Consider the following 16,648-nt stretch of genomic DNA (forward strand, 5'->3'; position numbering starts at 1 on the left):
TAAGACTTTCAAATTCATAGTCAGCAGTCAGTTTATCTCATATATATATTTTTTTTTTCTCTTATAGGGAGACAGAGAGACTGTTTTGTGTTCCATTGAATAGAACAAGGCACAAGCCGAAGGTCTGTGAAAAATACAGCCTTTGGAGGAACTCAGCCTTGACTCCGGTCAGTCCATCCCAGGAAGTTGTGCTGTGTCGCATGCTTGCACAGCGCTGAACAAATTCAGTAAGAAAAACTGGTCCGTGAAGTCCCAGGAGCTCATTTGTCGTTCATCCTATGTACATAACTTTTGGCATTGAGGCATCTATGACAAGCTTTGGAATCTTGATATCTTGCAGATGGGTTCTTGTTTTTTTGCGTATTGCTGCATAAAAATTTCAATTGGAAAACAGCGAACAGAAAGGTATAAAAGACATGTAAAAAGGAACCAAAAAAGACCCACGTATACAAAAAAAAACAATTCCACGCTAATTCCACACTCAGATACAATCCTATCTGGAGCGGAGTACATTCTGACTACACAATCTGTGTACAATATTTACAATCCAAAAGTTCACTTCAAATTAAAATAAATATATTTACACAGAGCAGAAAAAAAACGAATAAATAACTTCATTGACAGAGAAAAACACCACTGACAAAGGTAAAACAAAGGGACCGAAACCTGATGCAGTTGTCTATGAAAATGAGAAGTGGTGCTGATGGTTTGGATACTGCATGAGGTCAAAGGTAGACTGGGAAAGTCATGCCGGGCTACTTGAACACCTTTCGCTTTTGGCTAACACAGTAAGATGAGCACATCTCATCCCAACAGAAGCTGTTGGCAGCTCTCTTGACAGCCTTTTCATACTGTATATCAGTTAAGGCAACAAGAACACTTGGGTGGGGAAAGAAATTGCAAAAGTATAAATATTCTAGCGGCACTAATCAATGTGTGACAGCAATACTCCAGCAAAAGATTATTATGTGTACTTTGCACAAATGAAATTCAATACACAGTAAATTTCGCAGAGTACATTCTTCTCTAAAAATACTGTATTTGGTCCCAGTCTACTCTGTTTAGACTGGGACCAAATTTGGGTCTTTTTAGAGTAAAATGTACTCTATGAAATTCACTGTGTAGTCGCCAATTGCTAAGTGTTGCCCTTCTTCCGGCGTTTATTCTCTTCAGGAAAAGCAGCTCGGCCAGACGCTTAAAAACATGGCGGCTGGTTGGCTGCTTGCCGGGGAAACTACAGACAAAATAGTTCCTTGAGTCGCGAGCATGGACGAGAGCAAGAAGACAAATGGACGTATTGTGGACAATATCGGATGATAGCATGTATGAGCTTGAAGTGGACACATTACGGAAACAGGATTGCTTGAGTCCAAATAGTGTGTGAAATTAAACAACAAAGTAAATGGTGGTAGCTGCCTATTTCCCAAAATGTGTCTTAAGTTGTTCTGAATTATGTTATGCAACTTGGCTTGGTTACAACGAACTCAAGTGCGATTGCACCGACTTGTGCGCTTCATTTGCTCAAGTGTGAACACACTTTATCCGCTCTATGGTGTGCACCAAAACAAGCGGCCCGGCCCCGCTTGAAAAACTATTTTGTGGGTAAACTTGAAAGTTTTGTGATATAATATATCAAAAGCGAAGTTATGATTTTATGTATCTAGACTGGCCAACTATTGGTTGAGTAACAAATACAACACAGATGTGAACGCTAAGCAAACCGGGCAAAATGGTACAAAAAAGTACAGATACGAACACAGCCTAAGTGACCAACTTTTTTTTTTTTTTTTGCTACATACTAATGATTCACAGGAAAATACCCTATTTCCTCACATAGTGGCCGGGGGGTATTTATTTACTCAACTGCAGAGGGACCAGGCATTAATGGGTACCAGTTCTAAAACAATTTTGGAGAGTGGTTAAATATTACCCATGAAAATTATGCAAAATGTACCTAATTATTTTAAGCGGTCAAGAAATTATGAAATAAAGGGTGACTTATACCTACATTACCTATTTTACAAGTACTGTATATCAATAAGAAGTGTTACCCAGAAAAAAATACTAAAATATTCCTACACTTTGAAAAAAAACAACAACTACAGAATCTACTCAATAAGTGTACACTGTAAAAAACAATAAATGTAGGGTAACAATTTGCATAAAATTGGGTAAATGTATATCAAATATTTGGGGTAAAAAGTTTTTTAATTCAAAAGCTATGAAATACTTACATCAATTGTGTAATTGAGTAGATTCTAAATAGTCCCCCCCCCCTTTTTTTTTTTTTTAAATATACGCCTTTTCCTCATTAAGGGTCATGAATGAGTTGTGAGCCTATCCCAGCTGACTTTGGGCGATAAGCGGGGTACACCCTGGACTGGTTGCGAGACAACCGCAGCACACTTTTATATTAATTGTACTAATACAGTAATTATGTAACATTATCAATGATCACAGACAAATAATGATCCAAGAAGAGGACAAAGAAGATCATGGGCATGTTGAACACATGCACACTGAATTTCTAAGATGGAAAAAAAGGAGGCAACTATTTAGGGATCTGTTAAGAGTGGAAACCACTATTTAAGGAAATACAGTACTTCAGAATCTGACTTAATCATATGTGACAGTGACATTGGCAAAATTGTAATTAATACATGTTTGTTTTTGTTTTTGTGTGAGGCAAAACGCTTTACGGCCACAATTGTGCAACAAGTGGGGGTATCGGTTTGAAAGTGATTACTGGACAGATTTAGCCCTCCAGGAATTGTGTATGCGTCTAAACATCCAGGGTGTTTGGGGTAAACCTCAAAACGCTGCTGCACAATATAACGACGTGAGTAAAACCCTGAGATTTAGTAAATATGAGCTTCTATTCTGAACAAAACGGTTTGTGCAAATAGGCTTTGTGTAATACTGTACGCCGTGCTGTAATTTGTCTGGCACTCAACTTACTAAATCGGTTGCAAAAAAAACAAATAAACAACAACAAACAAACAATAGAAGGCATCTCTAGAAATACACTTATGTGTTTTGTCTTCATACAATTTTAAGGAAATAATTGAGTCACGATAGTGCCACAATGGCTTTGCCTGCAATACGTGGCAGCTGATTTGTTTACAGTTCTTGTGCATGTCTGTTTTGGTTGGACTTTAGAGCGCTTCCCCACCTGACCGAAGCACACGAATGCGCAACTGTTTCTAATGTAAACACAATAAACTATCTACTCTGTGGCGGATCAGAATTCTGCTGCAAAGCCCAGCATATTCAAAATGCGCGTATAAAAAGAGCATCTCACAGCACTTTGCACCAGCAAGTAGGTAAAGCCAGACCTGAACTGAGATCAACATCACATGACCGAAGAGTGTCAGAAATATTACCAAAGAATGATTAAGATGTAGCGGACTTCTTCCTTGTGGGGAAAAGGAAGTTTGAAACATGAAAGCATCTGTAATTAAAGACAATGAAATTATTATTTGATCATGAGGACAGTAAATTGAATAAATTAAAAAATATATTACAAGCAACAACTTAGAGCAAATGAAAAAAGAAGAATTGGGTAAGTGGTCATTTTTTTGGAAGGCACTCGTCTCCTAAAAGACGCACACACTCAGTGTGCGCATGTGTTTGCGTGTGTGTGTGTGCATGTTTGTTAGTGCGTCTGTGTGAGTGTATCTCCACAGTCACATCAATTTATGTACCGGTGAGGATCCTCGTAGTATTGGACGCAAAACAAAAACAACAACTCGTGACACGTTCAGGGCTACGGTTTAGGTCAGTGTTACAGGTTAAAATTAGGATTAGGTTTTATATTAGGGAATTCATTCCTTGGAGGTCCTCACCAGCATCGAAATGTAAACTCATTTGTATCTTTGCTTCCCAATATTTTCATTTCTGTGTTTGGAAAGGTGAGGACAGTCCATGCACAGTGTTGAAGTAGTAGTAGTAGTAGTAACAGTTGTCATAAGATGACAACTGAAAATGACAATTGCAAACTTTAAAACCACAAAATGAAAAACAAGCAGAAAAACACATCCCAGATCTGTCTAAAATATTCATTTCAGTCCCTTGTCTGGATTGCAGCGTCTGTTTCTAAAAGGTGGGCGGGGGCGCCTGCTTGTCATGAACCAACCAACACTTCCATGATGTGATCAAGTTCTGTCAGATCGATTTTAAAAGGCTGATTGGCTGAAACCTGGGGGGTGGGGCCACTGTACGGAGACGCGAGCGATTTGAGGAGGTCATCAGTCGTCACCACCGGTGACATTTTGGCGAGGCCGGCGCCGGCCGACGCGCTGACCGCCCCCGCCGTCACGCAGGGATCAAAATCGTACATGGACGTGTCTATGTCGGCGAAGAGGACGTCGTCCAGCGCCAGGTCTGTGAGGAACCCGGAGGGCGTGGAAGGGGGGCAATGGGAGGGGTAAATGTCAACCGGGGCAACAGGGGGCGCTGCGGGCATGGCGTCCATCGCTCGGAGCTCGGCACAGCAGCCTCCCGCAAGCGAGCCGCAAGCTGCTTCGGCTTTGGAGCCTGGCGTTCGGCAGTCTTTTGCAGGGGTCAAGGCCGCTAAGTGGGAGGGCTGGGTGAGCGTTGTGGGAGCGAGGGAGGTAGTTGCTGTCATAGAATTGGCTGCTGCGGTCCTAGTTATGGCTGTAGGAGGACGTAAAGCCATGCCGCTCACGTCACTGGACGAGGCAGGAGGCGGAGCGATGGCGGCAGACGTCTGACTTTGTAGCGGGGGAGGCGACAGAGGAGGAGTGGGCGGAGATGACGCGCAGAAGGAGGAATCTGCACCGTCGTCCTCCAGCAAAGACGCCGGAGTGAGGCAGACATCCAACGGAGGCGGGCATGCGGGAGGCACCGACGGGTGTGGCGAAGGCGGAGGAATGATGGCGGGCATCAACAAAGCGGATGGTGGAGACACCTGCGCCGTCACCGCAGCTGACAGAACTCCAAAGGAGGGAGGGGCCTCGCGGAAGCCCTCGTCCATGGGGTCGTCGGGCGGCGGCGACGGCGGCAGAAGCAACGGCCGCAAGGAGCCTTCCTGCTTCAATTCGTCCTGGATGCGCCGCAGCATGTTGTTGATGAGGACGCGGCGCTCCAGGCTGGGCTCGCTCAGCGGCCGCTGGCTGTACAGCTTCATGAGCGAGATGTTGAAGATGGTCTGCCTCTGAAGGGTGTACGACACCTTGGACAGGCCCTCGTGGCCCAGGCCGAATCCTCCTCCCGCCGCCGACGCCTCCAGCGTTTTGCCTTCCAGCACCTCTTCATCCTCGTCCAGTTTTCGCTTGGCACCTTTACTGAACATAAATCTGGAATGCAAGGAGAAAAAAAGGACATTTTATGGAAAGTGGACTTTTTAATTGATATGCAAATATCAAGAGGGCCTGCCCACCGATAAAGTGTCAAATTAAACAACCAAGTCCAATAGTACCTTAATTTACTCTTTTTTTTTTTTTAGTTCGAGTATCTCGATATAATTGGATCCAAGGACGGTTCAGTTAAAGGTGAATGATTCAATTTTGTGTGATTCAGTACAATATATATATACCGGTATATATATATATATATATATATATCACATTAGTTCTCTCGGCTACAAGCTGCCTTCTTTATCAGTGCATGAGCCGCAAATTCACACTGCGGGTATGTCGGCCGGCTTGCGACATCACTGGCTCCGCGCAGGGTCATAGCTAGTCATTTGGGGCCCAAGGTAAACACATCCAACCCCCACCTACCCGTACTACAGTTCAATTTCACCAAAAGGTGCGTTATGTAATTCAGGCCACTTTGACCTGAACGATTCGCTGTACATTGAGACAAGCCGAAAATCACAACAACAACTGTAGTGTTGAATGTGTGTCTTTAAGGGGCGTGGCCAAGTGAATAATGTCAGGAATTTACAAATTAGTCTGCCTGTGAGTTTTGGCCTGTTGTTGTGTTCTCATTTTGTAATTGTGAGCTTGAGTGTTTTTCTGGTTCTATAAACTGCTGAAAATGCATCTGCGACTGTTGCTGTCCTTTTTTTTTTACCACTTCACAAACTGAGATGCACAATTTACTACAATAAGGAACGGAGCAAATAGGAATGAGATTAATTTCAAAGTGTGTTAATTACTTTTTAACCTATAATACTCCAACAATGAATAATTATTGTTTTCAATTAAAGGTATATTGATTAGCTGACTTCATTTAATCTCTATTTTTAACTTTGATGGCCTAGCTAGAATGTCATCACTGTTTCTATCAGTAAAAAAAATACAGCATCTGTAGCAGTCTTTCCCAAACATGACTAAGACTAATAAAATATATGATATTTTGTTATTACTTCTTTAAATAACTTTTTAAGGTCATTATGGACTAGAAAATATCAATTCATGAATTTCATTCTCTTAACTATTTCACTGCTAGCAGTAACCTGGGCTCATGATCACTTAAAGTGCCCATTTAATCTCTTTGTGGGTGTAGTCATTAAAACTTTTTTTTCTGGCCTGCTTATGTGTGCTCTCTCGCTCGGCATAGAGAACTGTTCTCCTCCAACAAGTTAAAATAGTTTGTTAATAAATTGTTTGGTTTATATCTTTGATTTGACTAATTTCACAAACGTGTGCATCATGCTCATATCGAAATAATGCTCTAAATATCGTTATGATTAGCGCTTATTACTTGTGAGATAACTAAAGCAGCAAGGGAGGAGAACAAAGTGTCCATCATGAAAAATACGAGCGGGAGACATCATCTGAATTCACCTGGCATGATTTTGCAAGATTGTTGGAATCTAAGAATACCATTGTTCCTACTTAATATTTTAATTCTGTAGTAGGTATCAACAGTACATGTTACATTTAAAGTTCAATTCAATTTATAATATAACAACACTTTGCTTGTGTCTGCATGATTGGACAGTATAAGACTGCATCTTGGTGGCCAAGGCAAGCACACCAGAAGGAGCAGCGCAATGAATTTCATTGCAGCATTAAATCATGATGCACAAACACTTGAATTATGTTCGTTGAATTGAATTGTGTTTACTCTCTGTTTTCATTAAGTACAATTTTACAAAATGTTATTTCCCCTTATCAAAACCACAAGCAAAAAATGTTAAATTTTTCCGGGCTGGCTGGAATGGATTAATGGCATTTCCATTCATTTCAATAGGATGATGACGATTCGGGATATGCGCCTTTTGAGTTAAGAGCGTGGTCACGAAACAAATTAAACTCGCATGTCAAGGCACCACTGTTCAGTGTTGCATGAAGCTGTTTTAAGGCAGCAGGTTTATTTCAACAGTAGATGTAATAAAGAAAGCATTTAAACCAAAGAGCAGATAGAATGGGAGCCTTTTTGCTCCATACTGGGGCCCAACAAATACACACACACACACACGTTATGTAATAGCAGTGTTCCCTGCTGGAGCACAAGATCATAGGCCACATTTTAAGCCAAACCCCTTCCACGCTCCCGCTATGCCAATACAGCACAGAGCCGCTCGGTGTGCAAGACATAGCGACACACGGTATATCCAAAAGTGCAACTAACTATTCAAGCGGTTTGAAACGCTTTTACTGTCTGATTGGACAGGAGCAGGACAGAAATGAGACAAACAAGAGTGAAAGAGCGAAAACAGGCATCGCTGCAGTACATTTGATTCTAATCCAGGCTGACAGGCTCATAGAGCCAGCCGCTATACATACACGCACACAGGCGCACACACAGGAAGTGTGAGCTGCAGGCCCAGTCACCATGACTGGTTGGTTGCCATGACAAACAGAGTCAGCTGGGAATTCACCCAAAGAGATGACAAAGAACGAAATGGTGGTGGGGGTTTCTTCGGGGTATGAAGGAAGAGAGGGAGGCGGGAGAGGAGGAGGAAAAGAAGGCGGAGTCAAAGGTAGGAGCGTAACGAGCAACATTTCACAGGGCAAGTGTCCAGCGGGCAACGTGACAAAATATTCAAGGTATCGTACCATGCTGCTTCATGCACGTTGCTTACGTCAACAACAAGGCGGTGATCACGCACGCGCAGTAAAATTGCAATGCTTGTGATCCAACTGAGGCTTCATTCAACACAAGTTCGCCCAAAAAAAGACAGCTAACCAAAATCATGACTACTTGAACGTTATTTTATACTGTACTGTACGTAGGTATCAACAAGTCAGAACACTCTCTTGGGGGTTGTTAGAGAGTCTTTCAATTTCAATTAAATAACAGTGTACCGCCGGAGAGCACCGAAGCACTTGTAAACGCCCCACAGAGTGTCAACTTTCTATTCAAGGGTTATTCGATATAAATACTAGTTTTAGAGTGGATGCTAGTCTCTGGTGTGGCTAAATGACGGGACAGATATATTTACTCTTTGTACAGTGCAATGCACTTCTAGACCACAGACTACAACCGTGTGAAATAGTGGGGTTGGGATGCCCCTAACATGACACAAAATTGAACTGTTGTGATGCGTGCCGAAATGCAAGATGTTGTCAATTTGGTGCAAAACCTCCACGTACGGGAACAAAGCATTTACAAAATGATTCATTCTGATTGTGTTTTGCTTTGCCTTCTGCTTTTGTCACGCTAGACATTATTACGCAAGAGCTGAGAGCACCTCACAGGAGTTCAGGTAAGCAATTATCTCAGAATGTTGTGTTTAGACTAATGGGGCTACAAAAAACATAATATTTGAAATAATTTTTGGGGGGTTAACTTCCGATTTAATTCTTACAATATAGTGGTTAACTTGTTTTTTATACTTTTATGGAAATGGATGGATGGACAGTTAAGAATGTCAGAATGTTCCGGTTTTGCAACGGCCCATGAAAGTTTTGCTGAGAGGGTGATTGACGTGTAATAGAATCTCGTTACGGAGGTTGCTCTTTGTGATCGTGTTGATTAGAGAGCAGAAACTAATCGGACTTTGTTGGCGTCTACATACGTAGATTGCACAAAACAGGATTCGGGTTCAGAAGAACATCAAAGAGTGAGCGACACAGTTTCAAAGTAGTTTGCCTGTGTGTGTGTGATTGAGAGTGGAAGCAGCTGCGCGTGTGTGCCTCTCTGACTCATGTCAGGGTGTTTGGACTCAAACTCAAGCACTTATGCACACAGAGTACAGGGCTGACATACCAGAGGTGCCCCACCCCTTACATTCCACTTCAGTGTCCTTCTCTTCCTTTTCCGTAAGCCCCGCCTCTCCTCTCCTCTCCTCTCCTCTCCTCTGCTTTTCTTTTTCATTCCTTTTCATCTCAGGTCTCCTCATCATCTCACCATCTCACTCTTTTCCCACTAACAGGTTCAGAACCAAGCAACACTTTATGATCCCAGATATGAAGACGACAGAGGAAAATAGTCATCTTTGTGTATCCAGTAGTGCAATGCCAAATTGAAATGTGGACTTCATTCACGTCATTTTCGCCCAAAGAGTTTTCCATGCGGGACAGGTGAAAACAAAGACACTTCCTATAGTGGACAATACCTTGTTACATATGGATTTTTTTTTTAATACAGGCCTTCTACATCTGATTAAATGCAAACTGATTAAATGGAGGTGACAACGGCCAAATACTAAAAGGGTACATGACGTGTATATTATGAAAAATGTACTTTATCATTTCTTGCATACAAATACAGAAGCTAGATCATAGAGTGCCTTCCCACAACGCAGAAAATCCTGTTATGTGCCTCCAGACGCTACTATACTACTAAACAAGTAGCGTTGCCAGCCACTACTGAATATTTTTAGTGTCGATTATCTACCGGTTATTCCTTTGATTAATTGAATAATCGAATACAAAATTATTTAGCATTAAAATGTATTGCAAAATCTTTTTTCTGGCTACTGTTTATTAACCGGTGATTGCTGTTTATTTGGTATTGTTTCATGATAAAACCAAATGAACAACAATTAAGCAACATCGCACGAGAGGGATTGTTGGAAAGGTTTTTGAAATTGAGAGCTACTTCCTGGGGACGGATTAATGAGAAGGGCTCATTGTAGTTTGATATACACTTGTGAGGCTACCTCAGGTTCAACTGCATGTCATTTACAGGTTATTCATACTATGACTGTAAATAATCATTATTTTTGTAATAGACTAAAATGACTAAAAAAAATTCCATGAATTGATGATGATTCAGTTACTGGTTTGAACATGTCAGAAAATGGGGAAAATGATGATTGTTGTTTTGTACCGTAAAGTAAAAGCAGCTGTATGCAAATGTCTTATTTTGATGAAACACAAAAGATGATCAGTCTGCTTTTATGAATGACTCCAGAAATCTGAGAATATTTACTGTTGCAAGGCTGAAATCAGGAAGATTTTAAGTTAAACAGTGGCTTTAAACGATTAATCCATGATCGAAATAGTTGTTTATTTGATGATGGTTTAATTGTCAATTCATCTATTTATTTTTACACCTCTTCAAACAAATTACATTTCAGAAGACTATCTTATAAATCTTGAATTGCTCGTATGTTATTGTCACTTTCCTGAATTGTTCAATATGTGTTTCATCAAATTTACAGCTAAAGAAAGAAATTCATTTTGAGAGCGTTACAAAAAGCAATTGGCACTGATTTGGTGGAATGGCCCAAATATATATTTTTTTTAATTTATTTTTTGGACAGCCAGAACAGCTAAATTACGATTTTTTCAAATCCGACCCGGGTTGCTTTCAAATGTGGTAATAGATCAGATATGTATCGGATTTGTTGCTAAGCAACCTCAGTCTGAACAGTCAGGTCACATGTATCCGACTTTACATCATGAAAAGCGACAGACGTCATCATTTTGCTACTTCTTCGAGTATTCAATTAACCAGTGAACCATCTTTTGGGAATGTGGGAGGAAGTTGGAGCACCTGTAAATTATTATTAATTGCCTCAAATTAATTAACTGGATTTTTAAAAAAACAAAAAATTCCAGGATACGGCGGATGATTACCTTGTGGCAAAGTTTTGCTGACAGTAATCTTCGGTTATGACAAACAAGCTTTATAACTTTGGAAATGACGACCACAATTTTTCTTTTCATTGAACCAGTTTTCTGAAATCTAAAACATTTTAATCAGATCTACACTCATGTTCATAATGTTATCCGACACCAATTGGTGGAGTCACTGAAAATTGAGAATTGTGATCATCACTTCTTGAAGCAAGTATGGCAAAATGAACCGCACCACTTTGCAGCAACAGTGGTCCGGTCTATTCAGACTCAAATAGTTTGTGGTCTGAAAAAAAAACAAAAAAACTAAATAATGTCAGCTAAGGCCTGCATCCACACAAAACCCGACATGGATCAATAAGCTGCCGGAACTTGATTTTAATTCTGAAATGTCCATCCCAACTTAATGAAACAATTATCAGTAGCAATATGTTGTATAATGTATCATGTTCGGTTTTGCCTGTATACACACAAATATCCTCAAATGTCCTGATCATTTGGGGGACAAGTGTCCACTTTTATCTTAAATGTATCAAGCTACAACCAAACGGCGCATGAAGTAAATCAAAGTCATGCCAGGGAATGAATTTTTAAACATCACACATACAGTGGACATATATACTCAAGTGCGTGTAATGAGTGAGTGCGTTAGATTGCGTTGTGCAGTAGTGCGGTGCAAGTGGACGGACTCTGCAGTGATATTATGATCTTGAAACCGGATACCCTGGTTTCCATGCCTGTGCTACGCATCCACCCCTCCCCCTCGCGTAGACACGGCTATTTCAGGTTCTGGATGCACAAAGTAAAGATAGACTAACTCACACGCGACACTACTGCAGGTACATGAATGTAGCACAAGACAGCGTGTGCGTGCGTGTCGTTCAACGCATTCAGCGGCACATTCAGTCGGGGCTTTGCTCAAACTGCCCGCCTTTGCACTCTGACATGCAGCGCAACACATGAAGACCACACTGCGTGCGTGCGTGCGTGCGTGCGTGCGTGCGCGAGCAAGACACACAAAGTGGTCCTCGTAAACACATTCCAGACAAAACCAAAGGATGATCAACTTGAAATTGTCTCCTGAACAGACTAACTCCACCCATGGTGTTTGAACATAAACTATAGCACAGTGCTGCTGCCTTGACTTACGAGTTCAATTTGTTCCGTGACCGCACTTGTAAGTCAAGTCAAAAGTCATCTAAGTTCCCCTTTGACATTAAGAGAAATGACATTTAGCTGTTCCAGCTTTCCAAAAAGTGTCAACATTTAGTCGTAACTGTAATGTGTCGTGTGGGTTGATGATAAAAATAGCACTTTAGATGTTCATTTCATTGTGCGGCTCTTTGCCGTGTGTGGCCACCAGGGGGCATTATAATACACGCATACGAATATACACGAAGAAGATGGTCAATGAGCATCGTTATATTGTCTCTCTACTTGTGCTGCTGCACCGTTTGCTCCCGATGCGTTTTGTCAGGCTATTGATGGCATTTTGAATTGTGTGTTAGAATTAAGTGAGAAGACTTCGCTAAGCAGGTGTGTGGTTGTTTGAAATACAGGCCTAATTCTTGCTAAAGCTTGAAAAAAGCTTGCCCTTTTTATTGAAGAACTGCTCACTATCTGCCAAACAATCTAGCACACATATGGTATGTTAAATTAGGAAAAAAAAAAAAAAATCAGTCGGGCAACGGCACATATCGAAGTCGATGTACCACGGTTAGTTGTTGTGACCAAATTATTCAGGATTTAGTTACACAACTATCAACACAAGAATATACCGTTAAAATGATGTTGATACAAACTTCACCTTGACCATATTTTAGTTCTTAGGTTGTGTGCGTGTGGATTGTGTGTGTGTGTGTATGCGCATGTGTTTGTTTCTGTCTCACATCATGATATCATTCACATGACAGAGGTCAGCTGCGTATCAGAAAGCAAATTCACAACACAACAGTGTCCTGCATAATGACAGGCTTGCTCACAACGCACTCCAGTTTCTACTCGACATCCTGCAGAGCATATTCACGTGAGACAGTGGACAGTGATGCTCACATGAGGCAATAGAAAATGGATGATTGAGTTACAACTGAATCTGTATTTGTTTGTGTGTATGCTCGTTTCAGTAAAATGGTTGTTTTATTTAAACTCCAAATAAGACACAAATCTATGCGCTAACTTTCTTCAAACTAGACAGGATGGTGGATGAGTGGTTAGCACATCCACCTCTTGGTTCTGGGGTTGAGGGTTTGAATCCGGGCTCTGACCTTCATATGTGTAGTTTGCCTGTGCCCAGCGTGCTTGTGGAAGTTTCCTCTAAATTGTCCTTTGTTGTGAATCTGAGTGTGAATGTTTGTCTGTCTATATGCACCCTGCAATTGGCTGCTAACCAGTCCACACTCTAAAAACCGTTGGGCTAAGAATAACAAAATTTGGGGTCAAAAATGGACACAAATTGGGTCAATTTGACCCACTTTCTTGCATTGTTTTGTACAAAGCAGCGCATTTTTGGGGGTTGTTTGGTACAAAAGTACCCATTTTTGGGGCTGTTTTCTGCAAAAACAACCAAGAAAGTTGGGGCAAATTGACCCAAGTTGTGGATCACTCCATTTTTGACCCCAAATTGTGTTATTTTTAACCCAACTGTTTTTATAGAGTGCAGGGTGTATTACGCATCTGACTTTGGGCAAGAGGCACAGAAGATGTTTAGGCTGCAGCACATTCACAACGCCACTAGGGATAAGCGGCATGGAAAATGAATGGATGAATGATTTCAACATAGATGTCCTTTGATTATTGACAGCAACAAGGATTGGAGGCTAGTATGAAGAACTGTCTTTTTTTCCTCTTTTCAAACAAATTAACAGCACAAAGAAAACCCTTGCCCAAGCAAGCGAGGTGTACAGCACCTAACAAAGTGCTTCAGTGCCTGATTAAAGCACAAAGCGTCCATGGCGCACCACGACTACTGTATATTAACACTGGACAATGAAAAGTGCTTTGTAAATCGATCATCATTCACAATGATTGCAGCCACCGGCAGTAAAGACTTTCATTCCTTAAATTATTATCATTATGCGTATCAAGAAAAAAGAGATGGGAGCAGATTTAGGTCAGCAGACGTGTCTGCATGCTGTGGCGCACTCCTCTCTTCTTTGCTAGCCTCTGGTGGGAGAAAACACAGCTTGATACTTCCAGCAACAGCCCCAGGAACTACTGAAATCTACAACCTCAATCTGGCTGGTCAATGGCTGCCTCACTACTGCAGTATACCCACCTACCATTCTACTCAAGCAGAAGTGTTTTAACATGCAAGTACACCTGTTTTACTACTGCAGTATACCTGTTTGAATATTTCAGTATACCTGCCATATTACTGCAGTATACCGCCTTGTCATTCAGTGAACTGTAGTATACCTGCTATACACCTCCTCTTCTCGCAGAATGACTTTCACTACTGTGGCATCCCTGCCTTAATGATGGTGTGAACCGGCACTATATTCGCTTTCCAAGTACAATATATCAGACTGACTATTGTAGTAGAGCTGTCTTACTACGAATGTACTTGCCTTACTATTGCAGACATGTACAGCCAAGCTACCATATTTCCCACTTTATGACTTTTCTCTCAGGTAGCACTACTTGAATATAACTTCATCAATACCACTGTACATAAGACGTACTGCTGCACAGAGGCTCATTGGTGTGAAACTCATTGTAGGAATTCAGAACACCAAACAAAAGTGTCACAAAACGTATGACAACTGAAATAGTGGTGATCTTGTCTCAATTTACTCAAGATATTTACAATCTGTGCCTGTTGAATTAAACAGAAAGTTAACACAATCGCAGGAAGATAGGACTTATGAAATATATTATGTTGTATAAGTGGCAACAGGTGGATACACAGATTAGGTGTAACGTGTGCCATATGGTGAAAGGACATTTAATAGCTCTGCCTGTCACTATATACACGAATATATCATAACTAATGAATACACATTTTCAGGCAAATTAACTTGGGCTATTGGAAAATTTCCCGCAGCACCCCTATGATCTCTTGCGGATCACTTGCGTGCTACTTCTCCCTGGTTGGGGATGACTGCTTTAAAGTCTTGGAGATGGAAAATAACTCGCCAGTCGCCAATGTTTCTAAGAATAAAGAAGGAAGCTTAACGTTCACTGTTTTCCAACACCATCAGCAAATGAGGAAATGTTGCTTGCCACTCCAAAAAATATCTATAGTAAGAAGCAAATTATTTTGGCACCTCTGTAAATGAGTCAACTATCGAAGCTTCAACAAGATCCAAGCTTTGAACTTCACACTGGATGCTATAAACTGAAACCTGTCACTGCTTTGACCAAAACAGAAATCTATTTCACATATATACGGTAAGTTAATTCCAAGTAGCTATTGCAGCCACATGCCATGCACTTCTCTTTTAGGAACGTGAGCTGCATCAAGACCTGCACTCCAACGACTCTCCTGCAGCACCTCCAATTGTTTAAGTTGCCATCAAACACACACCTCTGCAGCTGAAAGGGGGCTCAGCGGCGGGATTCTCCTCCAGACGGACCTAACACCTCTGACACGACCTATATGACGCTTGCGAATCAGCCAGTGAGTCCGTGAAGAGGAGCTCCAGTCATTCTAGCAGGCTCCTGTGTTGTAGTGCATGTTACAAAACACTACCCCCTCCATAGACTGAGACAGTCCCACTGAATCGGGTTAAAACACTCCGCGCTTACGGCAGCTTTGCTGGCAAACAGTGCTACAGTGAGCATGAAAAGGGCGCACTTGTAAAATGTTGTGATCGTTAACATGTCGCTGGAACCAAAACGCAAGCAGTACGGTTAACTGGAAAAGTTCACATACACTTTCCTCGACTGTGATAAACTGCAAAGCGGCGGAGGTTGCCTCGACTGTCTTCACTGTTAAAGAGTATTGAAGGACGATTGAAGTATAGCTGGGGTTGGGGGGAATCTTGTCTGGAGACATTTAATACGATAACTTTCTTTCCTCTCGGGTCCCATCAGTCACAACTAAAATGAACACGACTGCATTCCCGTTTCTATTATTCAGTACAAATTCTGTACTGTACGCAGCACGGCGGCGCTGTCTGTACAGTACGGTTACCTTGGCGTGTACGTTCGAGATCGATTTGAAGTAAGATTAAGTGTCTTACCAGATTCAGGTCCGCCGGAGTTTGGAAGAGAAACATGGGGGTATTTAAACAGTCCACTCGACAAGGGGGAAAACAAGGCGTCCTCGCTGCTGGAGACTCTGTCACACAATGGCGCTGATAAGGAGAGAGAAACTGCCTCGCTTGTAGGAACGCTGCTGCCTTCGCGGACTGTCGGACAAACTTCGAAAAGCGGCGATTCGTGACGTTTGACGCCACAGTGTTGAGAGACGCAAAAGACGCGAATGTACAATGAGACAAAATAAATAAACATGAATGTCAACCACACACATACACAGAGCAAAACAAGTTCAGTGATCATTAGTTAGGTACACACGTTGTTTATTACACGTTGTCATAATGTGATGTGTTTGAGGGCATTATGTTTGAAATAACACTTTCCATTTATTCAACCTCATCAACCGTCATTTGTGTAACACGTCTGTTATGGAATGTTTAAGAGAAAATTGTCAAGCCACAACTTAAACAAATAATACTACCTATATTTGCTTTTATTTCCATTTA

General features: G+C 41.5%; 1 protein-coding gene across 1 annotated transcript; it reads right to left on the reverse strand.

The window, feature by feature from the left end:
• Positions 1-13: 13 nt before the first annotated feature.
• Positions 14-16,379, reverse strand: sertad2b (SERTA domain containing 2b). Its single transcript, XM_086045681.1, has 2 exons — positions 16,127-16,379; positions 14-5,318 (listed from the first exon to the last, which is right to left on the reverse strand). The coding sequence occupies exon 2, from the start codon at positions 5,312-5,314 to the stop codon at positions 4,124-4,126; it is 1,191 nt and encodes a 396-aa protein (XP_085901807.1). The 5' UTR covers positions 5,315-5,318; positions 16,127-16,379; the 3' UTR covers positions 14-4,123.
• Positions 16,380-16,648: the final 269 nt, after the last annotated feature.

This window comes from Filicampus tigris, chromosome 11 (genome assembly GCF_054856515.1).
Source record: "Filicampus tigris isolate MCC_2025a chromosome 11, RoL_Ftig_1.0, whole genome shotgun sequence".
Lineage (NCBI taxonomy): Eukaryota > Metazoa > Chordata > Actinopteri > Syngnathiformes > Syngnathidae > Filicampus > Filicampus tigris.

Bases quoted from the DNA above. Each gene is read 5' to 3' on its own strand.
- sertad2b (XM_086045681.1), bottom strand. From the start codon at position 5,314: ATGTTCAGTAAAGGTGCCAAGCGAAAACTGGACGAGGATGAAGAGGTG.